This window comes from Condylostylus longicornis, unplaced genomic scaffold (assembly GCF_029603195.1).
Source record: "Condylostylus longicornis isolate FDR11 unplaced genomic scaffold, ASM2960319v2 ptg000028l, whole genome shotgun sequence".
NCBI lineage: Eukaryota > Metazoa > Arthropoda > Insecta > Diptera > Dolichopodidae > Condylostylus > Condylostylus longicornis.
This window is the reverse complement of record NW_026577997.1, coordinates 3,795,791-3,822,246: the sequence shown is the minus strand read 5'-3', so window position 1 is coordinate 3,822,246 and position 26,456 is coordinate 3,795,791. Positions and strand designations below refer to the sequence as shown.

Here is a 26,456-nt window from a genome sequence, read left to right as displayed (position 1 = left end):
TCTTGTGTTTTTAATCTAATAAATTGTTATTAGTCTTATCTTCTAATGGCACCTGTTAATATATTATTAATATTATTATTATTAACTAGAGTATGCAGATTATTATATTATTAAATTTTGGTTAATAATAATGTAACAAAAAACATAAAAAAATTAATCTTGTGTCATTTTAAATTTATATATGTAATTGTATAAGTATAGTTAGCTTCTAATAATACATGATTTATTAATATTATATTATAAAAAAAAAAAATTGAGCAAATATTGAAGATTCATTTGTTGGCATTTTTTTTTTGTTTTACAAAATTAGATTTAGAAATTTTGTGCATTCTTTCTATTATGTATGTGGTTTATGACAAAAAAAAAAATAATATTATTTTTATAGTCAAATTTCGAAATGAAAACAAAAGGATTTCAATTTTACAAAAAGATGAAAATTTAAACATTATCCATTTTATAATGGAGTGGATTCTACTATAGGTAAATTTGTATTAGTGGGATTGTTACTATTATTTGTAAGTGAACGATTTTCATTAAGTTTTTTCCTATTTGGTGATGCAAATCTATTAAAAGTTATTGGATTTAATTTTTTATTTGCATTTTCACGTGATATTGTGCTGATTGTACTATTAAATAAATTTGATTTTCCTACTCCTGATTGTTGCTGTTGTTGATGAAATTGAGATTGTGAATTTATATTATTGTTACTTAAAGTCATTTTATTATTTTCTAATGAATTTTGCTTTATTTTATTACTAGTTTTAAATAAAGATTTACGTTGAATATCATTTGGCGGTGGTATATTTTGTGTTGTTGATGCTAATAACATCATAGTATTTGGATTATTAGGTGAACTATGTTGTTTTGTCATTAAATTACTATTACTAGATTTATGTTCTTTTAAACGTTCATTCATTTTTCTAATGGTATCAGGACTGGTAATTGAAATACGATATTTATTTTTAATTGAATTATTTCCTGTTTCAGAATTCGTTATCTGTTTACCTAAACTATATTTTAAAGGTACATGAACTTCAGTTGTTTTTACATTTATTTGAGTATTGGTAAAGGAATAATCATCTTTAATATCAAGTGTTCTTCCGTTATCAATTGTTATTGGCTCTTTAATATTTAATTGATTTGCATACAAATATTCCTCACCTTTCATTAATTTCTTGGCATTATCAGGATTTTGTTTTAGAAAATTGGATTTTTTCAAATTAAAAAAATTTTGATTAAATATATTTGTAGATTTTTTATCATTTGATTTATTTGAACAATTAATATTTATTGTACTGGAATCATTAAAAGAACCTTTGTTTGATACAAATTTTTCATTACTTGGATTTGATTTAGAAAATAGTTTACTTTGTATTTTATTACTTTTATTACTACTTGTACAAGATTTGTTATTTTGAGTTTGTTCTAATAGTTCTTTCGAATTTAGTAATTTTTTTGGAGATTCATTATAATTAAAATTATGGAAACCAACTGTTGGTTTTAAATCTAAAGTTGGAGATATTTTCTGTTTAAAACTAAAAGTTTTTTCAGCCGGTGATTGAACTCTTGGTTTTTGTCTACTAACTTTTACTAAATTTGCATCACCCCTATCAAGTTGAATTTTATTGTAATCTAATTTTATATTTACTGAAGTAGTATCATCTCCTATATTCTGTATATTATCGTCCGAATCGGAACGCTTAAATAACGAGAAATTACGAAAATTACGTCTTTCAAATATAGGGGTATCATTAATACGATAAACACGACTTTTTCTAATATTTTCTATTTCTTTGTCAATATCACTAATAGATGCAGATGTTGTTGCTGACGGTTGTATAGTTTCATGTTTTGAAAACATTTTAATTGGGGAATTATTTTCATTATAATATTTACTTGAGTTATTACTAAAATAATTTTTCATTGAGGTTTGTGAATTTGACAAATTTTGTTTACTTGCTTCGTCCAATGATTCAAATTTGGATTTACACAAATTGAGTTTGGCTCTAATATCGTCTAAGGCATTTTTATAAGATTTTTCGGCTATAGATTCTTGAACACGTTGAATTGATGATGTAGGTGAAATTACATTTTTTTCATTAGGAATTTGTTTACGTTGTGACTTTATTTGTTGTGAATTTTCATCAGATATAGAACTTTCTAACGAAGACTTACGGCTTAAACTTGGAGATGGCATTCCTGTACCTTTTATACTACCAGTGTTTTTCTGCCCCACTGATTTCCTTGATGACAACGAATTCTTACCAGCTAAAATAAAAAATTATATTTGAAAATAAAATTTTAATAGACATTATAAAATGAAAATACCTGTTCTAAGTTTTCCAGGCGACAAATTCAAATCAGTTGTTTCAGAATGTTTTCGGGACGATATCGATACTGAACAACCTGAAGGAGGCCGTCTTGCTGGGCTAGGGCTCGCTTTTCGAGATAATTTAATTTTCGTGTTTTGCTCAGGGCTAATCATTTTACCTCCAGAGTTTTCTTGAAACTTTTTAGAAAATAACGACGTTGTTCGCTTTTCCTTTACCAATTCAGGGTCGTTAGTTACTTTTCTTTTATCTTTTCCAACAAAACTTTCATTTCCAGAATCAGAATACTGACTGTCTAAAGATGACATTCTAGATATTGAAGGTCTATTCTTGTCTATATTTACTCCATCGCTACCAATATTTGTACTCATATTGTTATCAGTATTTAATGTGTTGGGTAAATTAACATCGATATAATTTAAACTATTGTCGCAACTGGAATCGAAATCTGAGCAATTTTCCAAATCTCTAACGTTATTCAAAGATAAATTTCCATCGCGATTATAATTAATAATAAAGCCCTTTTTACCATAAGGTCTTTCCTTTTCTTTATTTTTAAGTTTTTTTTCTCTGTCTTCATTTAAACGTTCTTGCAATTCACGATCTTTTTCTAAACTATCTTTTACTGCTTGTAGTACCTGTTCCGTAATATCTGGTTTTTTAACTATTTCAATCAAACTTGTTGGTTCGGAAGGAGTGGCCGTTTTATCATTCGAACTTAAAAATGATTCTAAATCATATTTGCCTAGTTCAAAATTTATTTGCTGTTCTTTCTCCGACTGCTTATCCTTTTCACGTTGCGCTGCGGCTTCTTGCTGCATTTTTAACATTCTTTGATGTCGCCTAGCTCGCAAACTATCCCGTATACGATCACCACTTGGCGAAAAATCTTTTCCTAAGTGAGGCGATTTTGGAATGTCACGGATAAAATGATTTTCTTCACTTTTCGGAGTATTTTGAACGTTTAGGGTACTATTATTTAAAGGACCTAAGTCAGCACTTTCAAGTTGATCTGTTAATTTATCAATTAAATCGTTATTTTGAATTTGAGTTTCATTATTAATGAAACAGTCATCAAGATCGTCTCGACTTCGACTGTTTGCATCAGCAGATTTTGGTGTTAAGACCCCATCTGGTGTTGAACTAATAGAAGAACTGCAACTTTGTTGCCCTTTATAGTGTTCTATGTCAAAAACTAAATCGTATGGCATTGGATGGCCAACCGCAACATGCATTGCTAAGGTCTCTAACCATACCTCTAATACTTCAAAAGGAGGCCTAGAAAAATTCGAATTTTTATATATAGCTCATGCAGAGGTTTCATTAAGTTCAACGAAATTCACCTTTTATCTGGATTCAGTTCACAACATAGAAAACCTATTTTATAAAAACATTTAGGACAATTTTGACAAAATTTCTCTTTAAAAACTTCCTGATTTAGACCAAAATCTGAAGTTCTTGGTAAGTAATCCGGATCAGCTTGAACACGGCCAATGATCTAAAAATTTATTATCAATTGCAAGAATATATTTATATTTTTTTTTGTAAAACATTCAGGAGTAAATAATATTGTTTTACAGTATATAATAAAACATACTTCGCATAATATGATTCCAAAAGAGAACACATCAACTTTTTCATCATATTTATTGCCTTTCATCATTTCTGGTGCCATCCAATATGGGTTTCCAACAACGGTATAGCGTTGTCTTCTTTGTCTGCTACGTGTTCTACCAATAGTTCCCGTTCCTCCAGAATTTGTCCATTTATCTGCATTTTGCAAAGGAGAATTTATAATTCTAGCTAACCCAAAATCCGCTACAATAACAGTTTTATCTTCTCGAACCAAACAATTTAACGAATTTAAGTCCCTATGTATTATATTCATTGAATGTAAATAACTCATTCCGCATGCTATGTCCTTTGCAAATGATACTCTCTGTTCCCAAGGCAAAGGTAATCCCGAATCATGAATTAGTTCTTTCAACGAACCACCGGGTATAAACTCTGTAACCAAATGTAACTTTTTATCTTTGTATAAAACTCCAATAAATTTCAAAACATTATGATGGGATAATGATCGCAATACAGCAACTTCCTTTAAAAAATTCCTTTGAGCCTCCTCGTCTACTCTATACAATTCTTTTAGTACCATTACTTCTTTAGTCACTTTATGCGTAACTTTATAAACTTGACCAAAAAATCCTTTACCTAATAATTCCCCTTGAACTAAATCCGAAGCCCGAAAAATCCTTTGAGGTTTTGGCTCAACACGAAAGGATTTTGTGCGTGCTAAATCATACAACTCTGGAACCGGAACATGATTTTCATCTAATAATTTTGACATACTTGCACAACGTTCCTTTTCTTTTAAACTGTTTGTTGCGTTTGAGCAATTTAAATTCAGGTTCTTGGCTTTTCTTAACTGTCTTGTCTTTGTTCCACTAATATAACCCTCATCTTTACGTTTAAAAATTCTTTCTTTTTCTTGTTTTGTCATACGATTACGTTCATTTACCGTTTTATCTAAATTAACAATTTTTGCATTTAATGAGCTCCTATTTGAACTTGTTGGAATGCTTAAATTTATATCACTATCCTTTTTAGAAACAGTTGTTGGTATTATAAGAGATGTTGTACTTGATTTTTGTAAATTTTGCGAATTTTTATTGATATCAACAGTTTGTAATGGTGATGTAGTTCGTGTTGTATTAAGATTGCTACAACTACGGCTGATTTCAATAGGATCATGTTCAATTGTCAACTGCAAAACTTTTTCCGTGCTCTGGATCAAATTATCAATTTGTTCGATTGATGAATCTTTAACTGGTGTTCCATTTACTTCTAAAATTTTGTCTCCAACATGTAATGACATTAGATCCGTATTCACATCAATCCTGTTTCATATACAAGCAAATTTAAATTTGTTATATGGTTAATAGTCTCAAATTATTTTAAGAAAAATAAGTAACTTTAGATGTAATCTTAATAAAAGTAAATAAGGAAAGTTAAGTTTCTTTTAGGGATATTTAATAAATCATGTGAGTTAATTTTTTATATTTTGAGTTAATAAAAAAGTAAAAAAAAAAATAATGTGCTAATACAATTTCGCGCCAACATCTAATAAATTAAATATTAATTAGTACCTATAATTTCCACAGCACGAATCAAATGCTGATGATATGAAGGAAAAAACATATTTTCCTACACGTCCATAAATCCTACAATTGTTACAAAATATTATTATTGTTTAGTATACCCCATATACAAAGATATGGTATTAGTTGGTTATGTTTAAAAAGAAAAAAAGTTTTCTAAGCTATAAAAACTCAATTGTTAGCTTTTCAATAGAAATTAAAAAAAAAAATAAAATTATGAAATATTTTTAAAACAATGAAATCATACTCTGAAATCCGAACACCACGGCATGCTGCATCTGGTGTTACTGGTGTACCAATTTGATTTTCATCTATAGCCAATCGTATGCCACTTTTATTGCCTTTTTTCCATGGAATCTCTATTAAACGAATGGAATGTAATGGTTTTTCTAAACCAGTTGTATTTTTTGACAAAGGACTCATCAATTTTTTATAACAAGATCCACAATATAACTTTGATCTTTCTACCAATGCATATGAATCGCCATCACCAATAAAAGAGGCACAAGAATCACATCTAAAACCTAAAAAAAATGTGATTTATACTTTTTTTTTTGAAAGTCAAAATAAATTTGATTTTATTACATTCTGGATGGAATTTATGATCACCAGCAACCATAACTGGACCAGTTATAACATTTGAACATTGTTGACATGATTCACCAAATTTTGACCAATAATCATCGCGACAAAACAATAAGCCATCTTTTTCAAAATACCAACTAGATAATTTTGCGTCACATGCTGAACATCGAAAACAATCATTATGCCATTCTTGACCCAATGCTGATAAATACTGTTTATCTTCGACAATATTTAGACATCCAGAACATGAGATCATATTATTACTTTCATTATCTAAAAAAGAAAAATTCGATAATAAAAAAATAAGAAAAATTGATATTTTTATTGAAAACTGGAAAATTAGCAGAATATTATAGAATTTTTCAAGTAGAAAAGAGTGGTACCTACAAAGATACATAGGTACATATGTATGTAGGTACTTATACATGAAATTTTAAATAGGCAAATAAAAAATCTACCTATCTATCAACTTGTTTACTAATATCTATATGTGATTTATCTAAAAATACTATCATTTTATATAACAAATCTATGAATAAAATTAGTTAACCTAATTTATTAAGAAATTGAAATCCGTTTTCAGTTTATTCGTGCAAAATTTTTGATAAATATATATTTGATATATAAGTACATTGAAATCAAATCGAAAGTGAAATGATTTCAATCAATTATTTATCAACAAAAGTATGACGCAAAAATAAAGACATTAGAAAAACTTTTATCGAAATGAAAAGTGCAATTTACCTACTTAGTTGGCTAAGATATACCTATACCTATGTACCTATATATCAAAGTAGATATGTAAAACCTGCTAAATCTATTCAAATATTCAAGGTCAATTTTATTTTTATTTAATTTGAAATCATCTACTATGTAGATACTATTATGTGTTTTTCGTTTTAATTATTTTCATCTGCAATTACGAATTCATAAAACACACACATTAATTACCTACTACTATAAAAATAAAAACAAAATAAAAGCAAAGAAAAACATACAATTTGCATTCATTATAAAACATTAAGCATACTCCTTTCCATAGTATTTAATCCGTATTAAAAGCTTATGCTTAATTTCAACTATTAAGTTTTCATATATTAAATTACAAACAACAGATTAGTTTTGTTACTTGTATTGTTGGATAGCAAGGTATATGTATATACATATATTCATTTACCTACAAATTCATATAAGTAGGTATGTATATTTGTATATATTAAAATTAAAGCAGCTGTGTTATGTCTCATACAAGCGGATGAATGTTAATAATATAACTGATATTTTTAAGGGAATAATTATTGAATACAAAAAAATGGGATTATAAATACTTATGTTCTTCATTTACCAAATTTTCTTGAAATTAAAATAATTATATTCAATTGTTAAAATATTTTGAACCTTCCCTTGCTTGTTCTAAATTTTTATACCATAAAAAATATACATGTACATGCAACTATCTTTTCTCATTTATTTTTTTTTTCTTTTTTGGCTCCATAAAGTCTGGCCTTGATTGTTATGAGTTTAAATAAAAAATAATAAATAATTATTATAAAAATTTAATTAATATTATATAATGCTTTAATTTTCTTTAAAAAAAATAAAATATTTTACGAATAACATTAAGATTTTATTCAAAAAAAAAATCAACATATTGAAATTCCAATAAAACAAAAATGAATAATGGCCACTAAGAGTTGTTAATCATCCCACGCTTAAATGTTTTATACTAATTCATAATCTATTATATTGATTTAAATAATATCGCACATTTATTATTTTTTTTAAATAACTATAATTTAATTTATATTTTATTTAAATTTTAAACAATTTTTTAATATTTTTTTTACCGAAATGTTTTTCCATCGTTGCATTTTTTTTTCTTTTTATTGTTTGCGTCGCGAATATTTTTCTTCTTTTGAAGTCGAATCGAAATGAAATGTCACTTTTTTTTCAATAAAAAATTCAATCGCAATTTTTGACAGCATAATATAATAATAAAAATTTAAAACCGTTGTAGGGATGACATGATTTTTAAAAATTCAACATTAATGTTCGTAAGAAGGTGCATAGACGTATAAGTTTCATATAAAATGTTCTGTCAATAAAAAGATAACATTAAGAGTGAGAGTATTGGTGAATTTATATTTGCAGTTGCAAATAATAACTACAATCATAGCCCGTTTGAGATACTTCACTGTCAAAAGCAGTTCGTTATAATTTGTGGTTCTGCAGCAAGAAAATTGTGTTATTTATTAAATAAATTATTTATTTATTTATTTTTTTTTTCACAATTTTCGCATTTTTTAGCAAAAATTGTACATTTGCGTTTTTATTAGCAGAACCACTTTATTCAGACATATCGTGATATTGTTCTAAGTCTATTGTTATTTACTATTATTATAAAGTAGATTTTTACTACATTTCGCTTTAAAGTGGTTATACTATTGATAATGAAGACTCATATGTCATTGACATCGCTTTGCCATCAAAAATCTAAACAACCATGTATTTGAAGCCGACTTCAAAATTAAATATTTAATTTTGAATATTCAATTATAAAATTAAAAAAGATAATATTAAATTTTTTATTGTATAAAAATGTCTGGTATATTAGGACATTCTCAATTTTTTGGAGAAACTGCATCTTTATTTGCTGACGAAAAAACTGTAAATGCAAGATCAAAGGTAATTTCCCATTATTAATTGAAAGTTTCGTGGGATGACAATAGAAAGTACTTAAATTTATTTTTTTAAATGTTTTGTAGATTATAGAATGGTTAGATTCAACTGCAACTGGTACAACACAAGAAAAATGTGAAGCTCTTGTTAAAATTCAAGAAACACTGTTAGGGTCAAATATTGAGCTTCTTGATGAATTTCTCGAAAATATAATTGCAATGGCACACGATCCAATTCAAGAAGTAAGAAAATCTGTTGTTGGAGTTATTGAACAAATATGGTATATATTATGGTAATATCTGAAATTTTTAAATGATTTTAAGTTTTTTAAAAATTTTAGTAAAGCAAAAATTGAATACACTCCAAGAATAGTCCGTCCATTGGCTATGTTGTTGCGCGACTCTTCACCTCAAGTCATCAAAAGAGTGATTCAGGCAATGGGGTCAATTTATAAAAATTCATTGAAATGGATTTGCACAACATCAGATATAACCGAAAGTATTGAAGACGCATGGGCAATTCTATGCACTATGAAGGCTCAAATATTGGATATGATTGATCATGACAACGATGGAATTCGTACAAATTCAATAAAATTTCTTGAAGGAGTTGTAATTCTTCAAACATACCCCGATCAGGACAGTATGAAAAGAGAGCAGGATTATTCATTAGAAGATATACCTTTAACATTAAAAATAGTTCGTAGAAGAAAACTGGAGGACGAAGCAAATGATATATTCGATTGTCTACTCAAATTCCATGGTGCAGTACACATATCCTCAGTAAATTTAATCGCATGTACTGGATCACTTTGCACAATTGCCAAATTGAGACCATCATTAATGAAAAGTGTGGTTAAAGCAATCGAGGAATTACATTCCAACCTACCACCTACTTTAACTGATTCTCAAGTAAGCTCGGTACGAAAAAACCTTAAAATGCAGCTTTTAAATTTGTTAAAAAATCGTGGTTCATTTGAAATGCAAGGAACAATTATAGCATTACTTAAAGATTTAGGTAGTTCACAGCAAGAAATCATAAAGGCTATCCCAAAAATGGATAAACAAGAACAACAACGTCGAACCAAAAGAGCCTTAGAGAGCGCAACAAGTTCAGTTAGTAAAAAATCTAAAATTTCAAAACCTGTAGAAAAGCAACAATCGCTTGAAATCGACTATGAAGTTATTGCAGAGCAAAGAACAAAAGCTATGAAAGTAAATGAAAAATATATTGTCGAGGCATTAAAAATTCCAGAGAACGTAGTTAATTTAGTAATAGCATGCATAAAACATCTTCCTAATGAAGCCCCAAGTCAGTTTATTAAGGAATATAAACCTTTTGATGGATCAAGTCACTCTGAACAAATTACCTATGTATCAAGAGCTTTAGCGGAAGCTATGTCAGATGCAAAAATAGGACCTGGATCTAGCTGTTTTTCGAAGGAAATCCCAATGAAGGTTGTAAATATTACAGAGGATTCGTACAATTTGGACGACGAAACTGGTATTATGGAGGTTGATGAAGAGGAGACAACTAATGAAGACTCACAAAAGAAAGACGAAGCAACGAAAAAATTGAGGGAAACTATGGAAAAACAAAAAGGGTAAGTGATAACTATAAAACATAATTAAATACAACTATTACTTTTATAAATATTTTAGAGAGCAAGCTATGATAGCTAGAATGAAGCAAAGGGCAAAGGCGCTTAAATTACAGGAAATTACAAAACCAATTTCGAGAGTAGAAAAAGAAAACTTTTTAATAAAAGCTGTGAAACGCATATTAAATTCAGAAGGACATTGTACCATTGGTGGCGTTGCTACAAAAAGACGTAAGATATTAACTGTAATGGCAGCGACTTTCCCTGATAAAGTTCGGGAAATAATTTTTAATTTTATAATGGAAGACATAAAGAACCGTTTGGATCTTGGATTTAGCTGGCTTTTTGAAGAATATTGTTTGTTTCAAGGATTTACAAGACATACTTATGTTAAATCAGAACATAGACCTGATTATGCCTATAATCAATTGATGATGCATTTAATTGAAGGGATTTATGAAAGTTGTGATTTTAAGGACAAAGTAAAATTACTAAGAAAGCTTTTTTTAGAAGCACCACTGTTACCAGAAGATTCAGTTAACATGTTAGTTGGAATGTGTGAAGAGCCAGAGTTAGGACCACATTGTTTAGAACTGATGCGAGATTTAACAATTCGTCGTCCACCAAGAAAATTGAAATTTGTTAAAATTCTTTTGAATTATTGTGTACACGAAAATGTTGCGTTAAGAGATAAAGCTATAGAAAATGTTGTTAACTTGTATTCTGTTCACAAAGTTGTTACTGATAAAATACAATTGTTTGCAATACAATTCCTAGAATTTATTGAATGCGAGAAACCACCACCATCAATGTACGGGAAAGAGTTCGGTCGTTTGGAACCAGATACAGCATGGCATGAGGAACTAACAAAAATTTGTTTAGGGTTATACTTAGCAATTGTGCCGTATAATGAAGGTAATTAAATTCTTAAAGTTCTTAAAAACAAACATTATTTTTAACTTAGTTAATCTATTTTGTAAATTATAATATACTTTTAACGAAGAAATTTAATAGAAGAAATGAAAAAGAATGAAAAATAGCACGGGGGAAAAATGATAATTTTAAAAGTAATTATTAAGAAGGCCCATTAGCTCAGTTGGTTAGAGCGTCGTGCTAATAACGCGAAGGTCGTGAGTTCGATCCTCCCATGGGCCAAATTTTTTTTTTTACAAACTTTGTGTGATTTTTCACAATGTTTTGATTAATTTTTTAAATATGTATTTTAAAGTTCGTTTCAATTTATATGTGCAAAATTGCGTTTATATTAAAATTTTAATTCATTGTCAAACCAAAAATATAAAAAAATGCAAAAAAATAATGGCCCATGGGAGGATCGAACTCACGACCTTCGCGTTATTAGCACGACGCTCTAACCAACTGAGCTAATGGGCCTTATATACACCATCCACAAATATCATATATAATTTTGATACATCTTCAAGTTTCCAAATTAGTAATACACATTTTTTTTTTTATTCCGTAGACCTTTTAAAAGAACTAGTTAATGTTTATATACCAACAAGTCCAGATTTAAAACGTACGATACTGCGTTCAATAGATACAACAATAAAAAAAATCGGTCCAAATTCTCCCAAACTTTTAGAAATGATAGAGGAATGTCCAAAAGGAGCCGAAACACTAGTTACCAAAATAATTTATATTTTAACTGAACGTACTGCCCCCACAACTGAATTAGTAAACAAAGTTCGTGAACTTTATCAAAATAAAGTTAACGATGTTCGTTTATTAATACCAATAATATCTGGACTTACTAAAAAAGAAATAATCAATGCTTTACCCAAATTTTTAAAATTGAATCCAGTTGTCGTTAAGGAAATTTTTAATCGCTTATTAGGAATTGGACCGGAATTCTCTCAATTTGATATGCCAATAACACCTAGTGAGCTTTTAGTTGCGTTGCATAACATCGAAAATTCAAAGTGTGAACTAAGACTTGTTATGAAAGCAACTAGTATATGTTTAGATGAAAAACAAATTTATACTCAAGAGATATTAGCATCGTGTCTTCAACAATTAGTTGAAATTTATCCATTACCAACATTATTAATGAGAACAATGCTGCAATCATTAACTTTGTATCCAAGACTATCAATGTTCATAGTAAATTTATTACAACGTTTAATATTAAAGCAAGTTTGGAAAGTAAAAGTTATTTGGGATGGATTTTTAAAGTGCTGTCAACGTTTAAAACCAGATTCTTTTGGTGTACTCTTACAATTACCAGGAACACAATTAATTTCAGCTCTTAATGAATGTCCAGAGCTTCGAACTCCAATGTTGGAATATGCTGTAAAAGTTAGAGACACTCAAAGTGGTTATGTGTCTCAGCAAGCTATGGATATTTTATTAGGAAATACATTGGATTTATTCGTTACCGTAACTAATATTTTCTACATTGCAATGGATTGTAAAAAAAACATTTTTAATTTTTTTTATATCATTTTAGGATGAAACTGGAGGATATATGCAGCTTGAAAATATTAAGAAGGAAAATATAGACGTAGAACAGTATGTTGTACCAATAATTTCAACTAATACACTTCCTGTACCCATTTCTCAAATAAAACAAGAACCTGGAAATCGTATAAGTCAATCTGGTGGGCAGCAACCTTTACCACCCGGCGAAGAATAATTTTCTTGTTTTTTTCATAAACCTCTATTGATAGAAAAAAAAAACAAATAAATTTTAAACAAAAAAATATATTAATGCTTTTTTTTTATTTAACAATAGACATACGTACTACAAAAGCAATAAAGACTTCGTAATAAAATGAATAAAACTTGATTTATTTCTACTCAAGATGTTAAAATTTTATTTTTGATTCAATTATATAAGTAGATAAGTATAAAAAACTTAAAATTAAAATTTACAAGGTTTTATTTATTGTAAAATTTACAGCACTGTCTGAAGAGTTTTCTTAAAGCGAGTTGCAAAAATAAATATTGACCCACAAAAAGAATTTTTATCAATAATAGAAATTTTTTAAATGTGCTTAATTAAAGAAATTTTTCAATTGTTAACATTTTAATTGTTAGTTTTAAAAATGAGATGAAAGAGAAAAAACAAATTTAATATTAGAAAAACAAAAAAGTTATTTTTTTTTATTTTAGAATTTTCACTCTATATTATAAACAAAAGTTTTGTTTTAATAAAACTTAACATTTTTTTATAATGAATATCAATAGTCAACCAAACGTTTTGTGCTACTAAAAACTTTTGGTGAAGATGAACTAATATTACCAATACCACTTTGATTGTCATTAGTTCTATCTCTCTGTCTATTGTAATTATTATCCTCTCTACTACGATCACGTGGTCTCGTACGATTATAATTTCGCTCACGTGATTTGGATCTAGATCTACTTCTATAGTTTCTTGAATAATTACGGAATTCATCACGACGTCGATTATTATATCTATCGCGGTCACGATCAATCTCACGATACGATGATGTTCGACGATCGCGACTGCGACTTCTTTGACGATATTTATATGGTTGATTTTGCCGATGTCGTGAGGAACTACGTGAACGTCTTCTTGAATCTCTTTTATAATCCATTGAATTAGATCTACGCCGACGATTAGTATTATTATTACTATTAAATCCTCTACCAATTGTATTGCTTCCAATATTACTTCCACGATTTCTACTCGAACTACGTCTTTTTGTTTCAAATATTCTTTCTTGTGATCTTTTTCGATGTTCCCTATCTCGTGGGGTCCTTGATCTTGATTTACTTTTCGATCTTGACCTTTCTTTAATTAATTTAAGAGCATCTTTGTTTATAACAGGTGCAGCACTGATTGAAATTACTGTTGATTGCTTTTCAGAATCTGATTCTGATGTGTTTGCTATTGGTGATGGTGTTCCATATTTATGACGTAATTCACGTTGCCTATGAAACATTAAATAATGGAACAAAGAGTGTATTACATTTATTTTATATACAAAAATTACCGTCTTCTAAGCTTAAGTGCCAGCTCACGCATTTCATCTTCTCTTTCTTGTTGCTGTTGGATTTGACGTTCAGTTCTTTCTATTTCTGCTTTTTTATCCGCCTTGTCTATTTGTTTTTTGTAGCATTATAGTCAAAATTTAGTCTTCATAAAATTTAAAATAAATACTCACATTGCTTGTTTAATAAAATTTGCATTTTGCGTTTCAAACGGTCTCTCGGATTTATTTTGCCTTGCCCCTGAAAAATATTCAACTTCGAAAAGTTTAAAAACGTTCAATGCATATTTGAAAATTTTGAAAATTTTTATACTAATTATTAAATAATGTTACATATGTAATTAAAATAATGTTTTAAATTTCATATTTATTGTTAAATAGTTAATGATATTCCTTTAACTAATTATTTATTTTGTTAAATTAATTAATATTTTAAATCGGTATGAAAAGTAATTGAAACTAAAAATTTTCTTTGAATATTATGCAAGTTTATATTATATAAGAATTTTATTAATTTTTATTCATTTCTTTTTCGTATTGCAATATTACGTATATATACACATTTTGCATTTATAATTTACCAAAATAGGCAAAACTGCAATGTAAACGCTTCAGAAAATTTTAAAAATTTCATTTAAAAAAAAAGAGTTACAAAAGAACCGGTTCCAAATTTTACTTTTACATTATAAAATTTGTAATATGTTAGATTTTGTAAAATAAAAAACTCAAACACAAATTTGTTTGATCTATTCTTAATAAATTTTTACGCTTCATTGAAAAATAATTTTGAAATTGTCATTATAAAATCTTTTCGACAGGGAGTAGATAAAATCACAAGCAAAATAATATATTTTTGAATTATTCTTACTGACTTTGGCATCGTAGGTAGAACAGTTCGTGTTAATGGTACCTGAATTACCAGCACCAGAATTTCCACTAATATTATTAGCAACTACAGGAAATGGTTCAGAACTAAAATGAAATAAAATTTAACAATGTTTTTGTATTAAAAGAAAAAAATAATTTACTTTGAATTTTCATTAACATTTTTATTATCCGTTTCATCTTCAGTACTATTATCCTCGCCAGAATTTGAGGAAGACTCATCACTTTTTCGTCGACCATAGTAACGTTTTATAGGAACTTCTACCTCATTAGGAGAACTGTTCGGCTGAGGATTAAATTGCAACGGTTTTGGCGACTGTTGTGGTCGTATAGGCGATAATGTAGGTTTATTAAATGTGATTATTGGCTGGGGTAATTGTGATGTTACAGGAGGTTTTGCTACTTGAACGATACCACAGGTTAATGGCACGTTTGTTGATTCACTTGGATTAAATGTACTATTACTTGGAACAATATATTCCCCAAAAGTAAACGGTTTTTCTGAAATAGTTTGATTTTGAAGTTCACTTTCTTTGTTTACTACTTCTATATTTGCTTTTGATTTTGGAAGAGATTTTGATCTATCACGTGATTTCGATTTACTACTGTCTGTATAAGATGATGGACTTTTCCTTTTTCGGCTACTTGTATAACGCATTTTTGAACGTCTTGGACTTCTTGATCTCGAATAATCATGTTTTCGATGCACAGATCTTGACTTTGATTTCCTGCGAATACTGCTACCTCTTGAATCGCTTGAACTTGAAGATCTTCTTCGACGACTCCTGTAACTACGATCCCTACTACGACTTCGACGATAATTTCTGCTACCACTTCTCTTATACATACTTCTGCTGCGAGACCGTTTTTTATAGCTTCTGCTACGACTTCGAGTTCTAGTTCGACTTCTTAAGTATTGCTTAGGTACTTTGGGAGATTCCGGACTTTTTCGTTTCTGTATTTCATTGATTTCCTTTAGTTTCGCAAGATTTTCCTTCACTTTTTCAGCGTAGCTAATTGTACTACCGCTGCCAAAAGGCTTATTTAAATTTATTGAAATTTTTGAATGAGGTTGCAGTTCGTCTTCTCCTCCAAATGAAGTAATGTACGTAATTTTCCCAGAATTTTCTGGTGAAGGTGAACGGGAATCAGCACTTTCGTTTTCTTTTTCCTGTGGCTCTTCTTTCGCAGCATAACTAGGCGGGCTCAATGGTCGTCCTATAAACCTCCTCTCCCTCTGAGCTCTACGCTCTCGTCTGCTTTTCCTCCCGCTTAACATTATTTTTTCAGCTTCTTCTTCTCTTGCCATACGAAGCGCCTCCGCTTCGTCTGCATCTTTATGCAAATAGGAAAAGAAATCATTTCCCAACATTCCATAATTACGACCACACCCATTTAATTCATGGGCTTGGGTTGTATCTAATTTTGTGATTTCAATTGAAACATCCATATCTAGATCAGATTCCGAGTCATCATCTTCAACATTCGAGGTTTGAGGAACAGTAGGAGCACTTAGTATATGACTGAAAGGCGCCGATGAACTATCATTATCTTCATAATTATAACCTATTGCAGCACCAGAACCAGTGGACGGTTTCTTTTTAGTAGTTGCTGTACTTTGAGTTGTTCCGGTGTTGGGACTTGTGATATCAGTTGGAGCATTTGCTCCAAATTGTTCTTCTAAATAAAGTTGATGAAGAAATTTCTCTTCAGATATATTTAAAAAGTCATTTTGTGCTAGTATTCTATATCTTTCATAATTGCATTGCCTTTCTTCTAATGTCAATTCCTCCGGTTCATTACTTTTTTGAACTGCCGGTATATAATCCAAATGAGCTCTAACATCAAATCTATCTATCAAATTATCCTTCTGACCTTGCCAGGGAACACTAAAATAAAAATATTGTTACATTTTTCATGCTCAACTTTTTTTTTCTATTATCAAAATATTAATAAGTTAAATTTCTGTATGCTTAATGAGTGTATTGTGAATTTTAATTTTTTTTTTCTAAACAAAAATATTTTTAAAAATTTGCAAGAAAAAACTTATTAGAAATTGGCATTTTAATGTCATATTATTTTATGTATAAGGATATGTGTATATAGTTCGAAATATCACTTGCATGATAGCCGAGCCATCGCCTGCTGCTGCTATTGCTGAATCTAAATGTATTTTACATTTTCTGCCATGAACTTGCATAAACTGTGTTGGATCAGCTTTCTAATATTAAAAATAAAAAGTAAAATTTATATAAAAACTTCATTTAGATATTAAAACACTTACAATTTTTTCATAAAAATCTTGCCGACGCTCTGCTCTTTTTCTAAAATCTACAATCATACCACGAATTTTCCTTTCTTGTTTTCTAGCTTCATGCCACATTTTTTATAGCGCTAATATATCACAAAAGAAGATTAATATTTATATATTTCATAAAAGGTAATATGATCTCATTTAATTTTTATTTAAGAACTAATTTTTTTAAATAAAATATACAAGAAATATTTTTTGATTGCCGGAGTTCTTTGTAAAATTTTATCTAATTTGGTTTATAGTGTTGCCAAAATATTTGAAAAAATATTATAATTTAAGATTTCAAGTGAAGAACTAAAGATAAGTTCATACGTACAGATAATAATTTTAGAACAAAAAATTCTTGCTATAAAAATATATGACATAACGTTTATGGAGAAAGAAGAATTTGTTATTATCCAATTATTATTATGAATTATTATAAATTTTTTAAGACAATATTAAAACAAAAGTGTCATGTCATGTAAGACAATTAAATTAAATTTTTGAATGAAATAGTTTTAATTGAAAGTGACAAATTTTTAATTTTTATTTGTACTAAATGGAATATTTTTATTTTTAAATTACGACTATAGGAAATTAATTTCAAAAAAAATTTTTCCATTAACGCGGAATTTTGATTTCCCTTAAGAAAATTTCAATAAGTATAAAAATTTGTAATTAAATTAAGAATTCATAATATTATTTTAGCACATGAATTTATTATTTAAATAACTTTCGAATTTTCCCCTAGATAACGCTACTATTTACATTTAATGTAGCGTATAATTTCTGATTAGAAATTTCGTGGGTTCATGACTTTGCTATTTATTGTATTAATATTTGAATAAGGTGTTGCCTTTATTATTCTTAACAATATTTTTTTTGAATTTAGATGTTTAATTCATAATAATTAATTTATGTACTTATAAAACTATGTATTATTTAAATATTTAAGCATAAGAATACAATAACTGTTATAAACTGGCTAAATAATTGTAATAAATATATTTTTTAGAGTAAAAAACATTTGTTAAATATTATATCTTCAATAATTGATTGAAATTTTCTCCATTTCAAATTAAAGAAAAATATATATTAGAAGTATGAATTTTTATTTCCCATTGTGCTGTATGTTATGTATATCAGTTTTGTTATTTATCATCATGGAAATTTCGTCATTTTATTTGCACACAATATCTTTTAATATATAAATATAACATTTCTTTTTCTTCAAAAATATCTATATTTATTTTCTTGTTGTCCTTTATTATTAAATAAAACTGAAAAAAATAATCATGTTATATAAATATATATAGTTATATATATTTATTTAAATATATAACGCAAGAATATTAAGATTTTCACATATGAATTTTTTTTTTCATTTACTTTTTTATCATTTATATTCGCCTGGTATTATTCTAGAATATAAAAAATTCTTTTAAAATAAATATAATTTTTTTTCCTCTCATATTTTACCGTTATATTATACATATATGTTTTTATTTTTCATATATATGGTATATTATTATGAACATATAAAAAAAACCTCACTTTTTCTCCATATTTCAAATTATAAAAAAAAAGAAACGCATAGCCTCTTATAAATTTTTACAAATCCCTCACTTTTTTATGGTTTTATGAATATCATTGTGTAAATATGTGTGTGTGTGTGTGTGTAAGTATATATATAATTCACATATGCATTCATTTTTCTGGGAAAACCTTTTTTTCTTATTTCCATTTCTCTATATGCTTTGTTTTTGTTTGTTTTCCTTTTTGTTTTATTTAATTTTATTTCCTTATATCCTTTTTATATCCAGATCACGAACATACACACTAGATTTTTTGTTTCGTTTTTTTTTCTTTTAGATTTTCCTTTTTAATCTTTTGTTTTCTTTTCTTGTATATTCTTTCACTTATATTCTTATACATATGCATACATACATACATACAAAGATAGTGTAATATTTGATAAATTCTTTTATTCATTCTATATAAGCATTATAAGTAAAAAAAAAAAACACCAACAAAGAAAATTGATGAGGAGCATAAGGATAAGAATTTTTAATTTTCATTTTTTTCTTCTCTTCTATACTTAAAAACTTTCAAGGATAAATTTCTTAAGAGTACAGAAAAGTCACTTTTTTTTTATTTTATTTAATTTTTATTACTTTTGTTTTTTGTTTTATGCTTTATTTTTCATTTTATTCAACTATATACCTATATCCAATACATGTGATATATATGATTAGATGGGGAGAATTATTATCGTATATAATTATTGAGTATTCCTTTCACATACATGTAAAAGAGAAAATTTACAACAGCAAAATAAAAATAAAATAAAATGTTTAATTTTATTTGTTTTTCTTGTTCATTTTATAACAAAACGAATTCGCTTGATTAAGTAAAATTTAAATTAAAATCACGTTTAATATAAAATATATTGGTGGGTCCAATTGGATATTATACTTCTTTTTTTTTAATATACATATTTACATACTACATGTTTACTATATAGTATGTTTACATATACACACATATATGATATGAAACAAAATATGTGGTATCGAATATACAATTTTTATATGGTGTACTCGTATACCTTTAAACAGTAAAATATGGAAAAGTTTGTGAGAGAAGAAAATTTTTAGAGGTTTACAGAGAATAAAACTTAATTATATAATTTCTGATTTGCTCAACAATAACATTCGAAAGTGAATATTAATAAAATGTTCTTTTCTTCAACTCTATATACCTTGATAATTGTATGGCTATACATTTTCTAATTCTTATACGCAGGATTCATCTATGATCATTAATGTAATAGAAATGCGTACATGTTAAAGATGAAATAATTAAATTTTTTTACTTACTATTTTCATCTTAGAATCTATTCTTCTTGTTCAATCAGAAAATAATCAGAAATCAGTTAATACCGAATTATAATCTAGATATTGTTGTTTAATCTAAATCTTAAGTTATTTTAGTAATTACAAGCATTGTAAATCAAATCATTGTAAAATTATTTTGTCTAAAACAAAAATTTTTTAAAATTTGAAAATTTTTAAATAAATTACCTATAATGACAATTGAGGACATAAAATTCCAAAAATTTAAATGACAATTTTGTTTTAAATTGAAAAAAATTCAATTTGACAGCAAGTAATTAATGATAGCATTTTCATATTAATGACGTATTTCAAAATTATACTATAAAATATAGCTGTGTTTACACAATGATTTTTACATCAATGGTTGACATACCTTTCATTTACCATGCAAACTTAGTTGGCAATTGGATATGAAACCGTAGATGCCAACAAGTAATGAAATTATTTTAGAATCCACTGTACAAAAGTAAATTTTAGCCAAGATCAAAAAAAAAGAAAAGAAAGAATTAGAAAAACAAAGGTTTTGTATATATATGTTGTATATTTTGAAAGTTTTAACAATGTACAATATATACAATTATTTTTTAGTTTTATAGTTATATACACATTACTCATACACATTTAATATTCTATATGAATTTTTCTTCTCCTATATATTTTTTTTTAATATTGAAGTTTTTATTCCTTATAGTGTTTATAATTTATTACTGAAACATTTCAAAAAAAAAAGTTTACTTTTTTTATATTTATAAAGGTATATTTTTAAGAATATTGTATATATTCTTTTGTTCAAAAATACAAAAGTTTTTCTATCCAATAAATACAAAATTTATATTTGAAATGATTTATTGGTTAATATTTTTGATTATAAATTTGACATTTTTATTTTTCCCGGGGAAAATGATAAATGTGGTTAATATCCTTTATTACAAAATTCTGAAAAAGACTTAATTTTATAGCAAGAAAAATCATAATATTCTAAAAATTGTACATTTAATAAATTTTTAAACAATAATTTAATAAATTTAATTTTATTCTTTTAATTTACAGAAATGATTAACACAAATCAGTAATTTCTTCAAAATTACTAAAAATTCAAAATTTAGGTGACATTTTGCAGTAAAAATTTTGTTTTATGTATCATTGTTTCATTTTTCCTAAGTTTTAATTCTAATAAACGCTAATTGTGAAATTCTCTTGCTTGGTACTTTTGTAAACATTAATGTAAACAATTACATTCTAGTTATATAGCGTGAACAGCGTTGAAGCAGTTTAACGTACACTTATTTAATTATTACGACATTAGCTTGCAGTTTACGATTATATTCATCTCTTATTTTGTAGGCTCTGTAAATTTTTTTTTTAACAATAACAAAATTTAATATTAATATTGTTAGATTGTACCGTGTATTTTTTTGCATTATACTCTATATAATATATAAATTAGTTAAGAATGGGAAATAATCCTCGTTTTTTCTTAATATTCTTCATATTTGAGCTCCAAATTTATTATTAATTTTTTAACAAAATTTTATTTCAAAACACGTTCCAAATTTTTAAACAATATCATTTTTTGATAAAATAAAATATATTGTGTAGATCACCCCTTAATATTGTACAAGCATATAACTGCAATATATTTTTATGTATTTCAACTATATAAAACGATTATATTATATTATTTTGGTATATCATAAAAAAGGTTAATATAAATTGTTTATACTCTTATTTAAAATATAATTTGATCTCATATAATCATAATAATATTTCAGTATATATATACTATACATATATAAGTATGTAATATACATATAATAAGATATATATATATATAGAATAAAATTACCGGCAAAAAATTTTTGTTGATTATTCCTGCAGTATACTAAATGCGGAGCTATTTGTATAAATTTTCATTTACAATATTAATAAATTTATAAATAAAGTAGTTATAAATGTATACATAATAATAAATATCACATTATATATGTTTTAATTAAAAATTTTAATATATTATATTATGCTATAGGTATATTTCACATGCTCATTACTATATAAACATAAATATTTAGTTACAAAAATTTTTTGACTAAAAACTATTATATATAAAGATATGTATACTAGAATTACATATTGTATTGTATATATACATATATACATATAGATGTTAATGGTACTTGAATATAAACATAATTAATATTGCAATATATTTTTGTAAATAAATGAGAACTTATAGTTGAATTGAAATTTTCACTTTAAATTAAATTTTTAGTAATATTATGAAACTTATATTATTTAATTGGATTATATACTAAAGAATAACAATTAAATTACGGCAGTATTTACATAAATTTAATAAAATCCAATTAAATTAAATTTTAAAATAATTTAAAATTGATTTATAATGTAAAATGTAGAAAGAAAGATCAGAATTTTATAATAAACATAATATATTGTAGAGGTGAGGTTTGCGCCGCAACATATGCAATATTTTCTTAAAATTTAAAATTTATTAACAAACATGAATTTTTCATAAAAGTATGTATATTTATAAAACTATAAAATAATAAATAAGATAAGAATTTAGAAAAAATGAATTTATTGAAGGTGTAAAATGAATTTATAAAATTTTACACTTAAGATCTCTATTTAATAGAAAAATATAAATTACAATCTATAGTTATAATGGATTAGAATTAGAGAATTTTATATATAAGAAAAATATTTCATTCTACATACAAATATGTATATATATATAGATATTATATGATAATAGATATATAGAAGAAAGACCCCTAATATCCCCTAATACAAAAATGTGCTTGTACTATGAAAAATAAATAAAATAAAAAAAAAAACTCTTATATATGTGGAAAAACTTTCAAAAAGCTCATATACAATATTAGAAAAATCGAAAAAAATAAAAAGTTCAACACGAAACCTGAATTTCATATATACTAAAAATTTATAAATATTTATTCTATTACGTTGGTATGTATATGTATTTATGATTACTTAGTACACTAATACTAGCATCCCAAAATATACTGTGAATTTTGTTAAAATTGCATATACGTGTATGTGTGTGTTGTGGAAAGAAGCGCGAATATATTATTTTTCTAATTTTCTTTTGATTTTTTTTATTATTTCTCGCCTTTTCTCTTTTCTTTTGTTATTCTACCGCTGTAACGTAAGTATATTAAATGAAATTTTTTATTTTGTTAATGTATTTGTGTGCAAATATATGAATGTTATATACATCGTATATACATACATTTGCTTATATACATTTTAATATTATTACGAATTTAAAGCATGTATGCTTGTTTTGTTGAATATTATTGGCATTTTTTTTGTTTTAGTATGTGTGTGTGTATAGAATATATTTTCTTGTCACGATTTTCATTCAGATTTAACTTGAAAATGTAAGTCACGTTTAACTTGGTTAACTGCGGGCTAAAATAACTACAAAACAATAAAACAAAAAAAAAAAAAAATAGGAAAAACATAATAAGAAAAAATAAAATAGAAAATTAGAAAATATAGAAAAATTTGTATGCCATTCGCAATTATTGTATATTGCGGGTTGTTGTATACTCAAAAAAAATAATGGAAAAACAAAAAAATATTTATTCTAGTCATTCCAAATTGCAAAAGGTCTTGTTGTATATATTGAAAATTGCTTTTTTGACTTATGTATATAACAAAAACAAAAGAGAAAAACAGAACAAACAAAATAACAAAATTTTGTGGCATACGCTCATATTAAGCATTTACGTATATGTTGTACTTATTTTATGTATAATAACATGTATATATGAATATGTATAGTCATAGATTTCGATAGGTTAATGTTATTTCTTTTTTAAATTTTTTTTTAACTTATTTTAATGCAGAGAGGTGCTTAATACAAAAAATAGTTATATACAGACAAGAATATTAAAAAATATATAAAAAAATAACATGTACATTTGTACACATTGGATTTTATATACAAAAGGAACGAATTGAAGAAAATTCTTCAAAAAATTGTATACATATAACAAACTGTTATATGATAACATAAGATCAATGTGAATTATAGAGATGTGATTTGAAATCATAATGTACAAATGGAAATACGCGATCATCACATTCTTAATATAGCCTGTTTTAAAAGAACAACAATTAAAAATATAAAAGGGATTATTTGAAATTGAACAATTATTTTCAATGTAAATTTAATAAATCACAATAGAAATATAATTTTGAATAATTTTTTCAAGCTTTTAAATCATAATTATTAAAACGGGTAATTTTTAAGGGCAATGCCCACATACCAATCAAAAATTTTTTAAAATACAAACACAATTTTATTATGGCATGTCTATATAGTATCAAATGAATAGGTAAAAGTCACAGTAAATTATAAGTTATATATTTGACAGATGAAGAGAGTATTTTGACAGATAATATTTCTGTAATTTTCCGCCATTGCACGCATCCATATATGAATTTCTTATTATACAATCAGAGTTTTTCTCATTGCGAGCCTAAAGACAAACAAAGTAGTATAATAGTTAATAAGTTAAGAGAATTAATTTGACAGATAAAGAGAGTACTTTGACAGCTAATATTTTTCTGTTCATCAATTTTTGTATATTCTCTTCTTGTATATACCAATTTATTACGACAATTTAAAGTTATACGCAATTAATAATTTTGTCTTTTGAATTTTAATTTTCATTAAAAAAATTTTGTGTAAACAATTTGAATACGAGTAGTAAAAAAAACCTACTCAATTAAAATCCATGAGAGTAATAGAGTACAATATTTTGTAATTCATAATACCTTTTTAATTTATTATACTATAAATGGTCACTGTAAGAATTTCATTTTTTTTTTTTTGAGAAAAAGAGCAGAAAAATTTACACAAAAAAAAGAAAAAAGTATAATGATAGTGCAAAGTTTTATCTCGATATCATAAGTATCTGGAGTTAATGCGGTATATAATATAAATAATATTTATAGATAAAAATGTACATTTTACTTATACATGTACATACATATATATTCCATAAATAAATTTGGATAATATTTAAGGTACTTGTAATAAAAGTAAAATTGCCTTTTCTCTTTCACCATTCCTTCATAAGGAAAAATAACCATATAAGAAAGAAAAACCAATAACTGAAAGAAATCATAATATTTTCCTATAATTGTACATAACATTTTAGGGTTATTAAAGAAAATTTCTTATACATATAACAGTTTTTATCGTTTACAATTTCTTCTTGTATATTATTACAATATTTTACTTTATTTTTTAGTTTGTATAAAATAAGCCCGTTTATATGTGCTGATTCTGAATTTGATGTTTCAGATCATTAATTTTATTTTGAGATAGAAAACCTAAAAAAAAAAAAAACAAAAATTAATAGAAAAATAACAAATGATGTAAAAAATTTCCTTTCTTTGTTTGTAGTCCTTATATATATTTTTTTTTTCGACAACTTTTTATGAATTAAAAAAAGGTCCTTTTTTATGATGATTATTTTTTATTAAAGATATTTGATTTTTTTTTAAATGAAAAGCATATTTATGTTTATTTTATTGAAAAAGGTATTTATGTTTTTTTTGGTAAAATACAAAGATTCTTAAAATTTATTCGATATACTCGTAATCAATAGTCTGTGAAAAATAAACACTGAAATGACAATATTAAATATTTTATAAAATGATGAATTTAATAATGTAAGGGTACCCACATAAAGGTAGATAAGATTAAGAAGAGAAAACTAATATTTAATAACATAAAATAAATGTATAATAGTTAATATTTACTATATGATTAAGGCATAAAGTTAAAATTATTATATAACATTAAAATTCCTTAAAAATTTTAAGACAAAAATTTTAATAACATAACCATAAAAATACTAGGATTCCTAAAATTTATAGTATATAGATCGAATTTATAGTAGTAATTTATTTTTTTAAAACAGAGGTCTACAATAAATTTAAAATATTTTTCAAATAGACTACAAGCAAGAAGAAAACGTGAAATTTCTTC

General features: G+C 26.0%; 3 protein-coding genes and 2 non-coding genes across 7 annotated transcripts; 2 read left to right on the top strand and 3 right to left on the bottom strand.

Annotated features, from left to right (window-relative positions):
* Nucleotides 1-240: 240 nt before the first annotated feature.
* LOC129607684 (LIM domain kinase 1) lies at nucleotides 241-7,999 on the bottom strand. 2 transcript variants are annotated; one of them, XM_055518838.1, is made up of 8 exons: nucleotides 7,921-7,999; nucleotides 6,074-6,346; nucleotides 5,736-6,012; nucleotides 5,477-5,551; nucleotides 3,928-5,227; nucleotides 3,674-3,828; nucleotides 2,329-3,608; nucleotides 241-2,268 (listed from the first exon to the last, which is right to left on the bottom strand). In XM_055518838.1, exons 1-8 carry the CDS (start codon nucleotides 7,934-7,936, stop codon nucleotides 455-457), a joined length of 5,190 nt encoding a protein of 1,729 aa, XP_055374813.1. In that variant the 5' UTR covers nucleotides 7,937-7,999; the 3' UTR covers nucleotides 241-454. The 2 variants fall into 2 exon arrangements, with proteins under 2 accessions (XP_055374813.1, XP_055374814.1); XM_055518839.1 differs by lacking the exon at nucleotides 5,477-5,551.
* Nucleotides 8,000-8,565: 566 nt separating this feature from the next.
* Nucleotides 8,566-13,130, top strand: LOC129607641 (symplekin). Its single transcript, XM_055518773.1, has 6 exons — nucleotides 8,566-8,758; nucleotides 8,839-9,032; nucleotides 9,093-10,355; nucleotides 10,414-11,267; nucleotides 11,836-12,749; nucleotides 12,820-13,130. The coding sequence occupies exons 1-6, from the start codon at nucleotides 8,672-8,674 to the stop codon at nucleotides 13,003-13,005; spliced, it is 3,498 nt and encodes a 1,165-aa protein (XP_055374748.1). The 5' UTR covers nucleotides 8,566-8,671; the 3' UTR covers nucleotides 13,006-13,130.
* Trnai-aau (transfer RNA isoleucine (anticodon AAU)) lies at nucleotides 11,434-11,507 on the top strand. Its single transcript has one exon. It is a non-coding gene; the product is annotated as a tRNA-Ile (tRNA).
* Nucleotides 11,671-11,744, bottom strand: Trnai-aau (transfer RNA isoleucine (anticodon AAU)). Its single transcript has one exon. It is a non-coding gene; the product is annotated as a tRNA-Ile (tRNA).
* A 280-nt stretch (nucleotides 13,131-13,410) lies between the features above and the next one.
* On the bottom strand, nucleotides 13,411-17,764 carry LOC129607642 (CLK4-associating serine/arginine rich protein). Of its 2 annotated transcripts, none has more exons than XM_055518774.1 (7): nucleotides 17,499-17,764; nucleotides 17,338-17,435; nucleotides 15,358-17,103; nucleotides 15,202-15,301; nucleotides 14,504-14,585; nucleotides 14,333-14,438; nucleotides 13,411-14,270 (listed from the first exon to the last, which is right to left on the bottom strand). In XM_055518774.1, exons 1-7 carry the CDS (start codon nucleotides 17,595-17,597, stop codon nucleotides 13,553-13,555), a joined length of 2,949 nt encoding a protein of 982 aa, XP_055374749.1. In that variant the 5' UTR covers nucleotides 17,598-17,764; the 3' UTR covers nucleotides 13,411-13,552. The 2 variants fall into 2 exon arrangements, with proteins under 2 accessions (XP_055374749.1, XP_055374750.1); XM_055518775.1 differs by having other exon boundaries at nucleotides 14,504-14,570.
* Between the last annotated feature and the right edge of the window lie 8,692 nt (nucleotides 17,765-26,456).

Excerpts from the sequence above, each read along its gene's own strand:
- LOC129607641 (XM_055518773.1), top strand. The coding sequence starts at position 8,672 with ATGTCTGGTATATTAGGACATTCTCAATTTTTTGGAGAAACTGCATCT. Across the intron at positions 9,033-9,092 it reads GGAGTTATTGAACAAATATG|TAAAGCAAAAATTGAATACA; the intron begins GTATATATTATG and ends TAAAAATTTTAG. Across the intron at positions 10,356-10,413 it reads ACTATGGAAAAACAAAAAGG|AGAGCAAGCTATGATAGCTA; the intron begins GTAAGTGATAAC and ends TAAATATTTTAG.
- LOC129607642 (XM_055518774.1), bottom strand. The coding sequence starts at position 17,597 with ATGTGGCATGAAGCTAGAAAACAAGAAAGGAAAATTCGTGGTATGATT. Across the intron at positions 14,586-15,201 it reads GTTCTACCTACGATGCCAAA|TTGAATATTTTTCAGGGGCA; the intron begins GTCAGTAAGAAT and ends AACTTTTCGAAG. Across the intron at positions 14,271-14,332 it reads GCACTTAAGCTTAGAAGACG|GCAACGTGAATTACGTCATA; the intron begins GTAATTTTTGTA and ends AATGTTTCATAG.
- LOC129607684 (XM_055518838.1), bottom strand. Across the intron at positions 6,013-6,073 it reads TCATAAATTCCATCCAGAAT|GTTTTAGATGTGATTCTTGT; the intron begins GTAATAAAATCA and ends CATTTTTTTTAG. Across the intron at positions 3,609-3,673 it reads GAACTGAATCCAGATAAAAG|GCCTCCTTTTGAAGTATTAG; the intron begins GTGAATTTCGTT and ends GAATTTTTCTAG.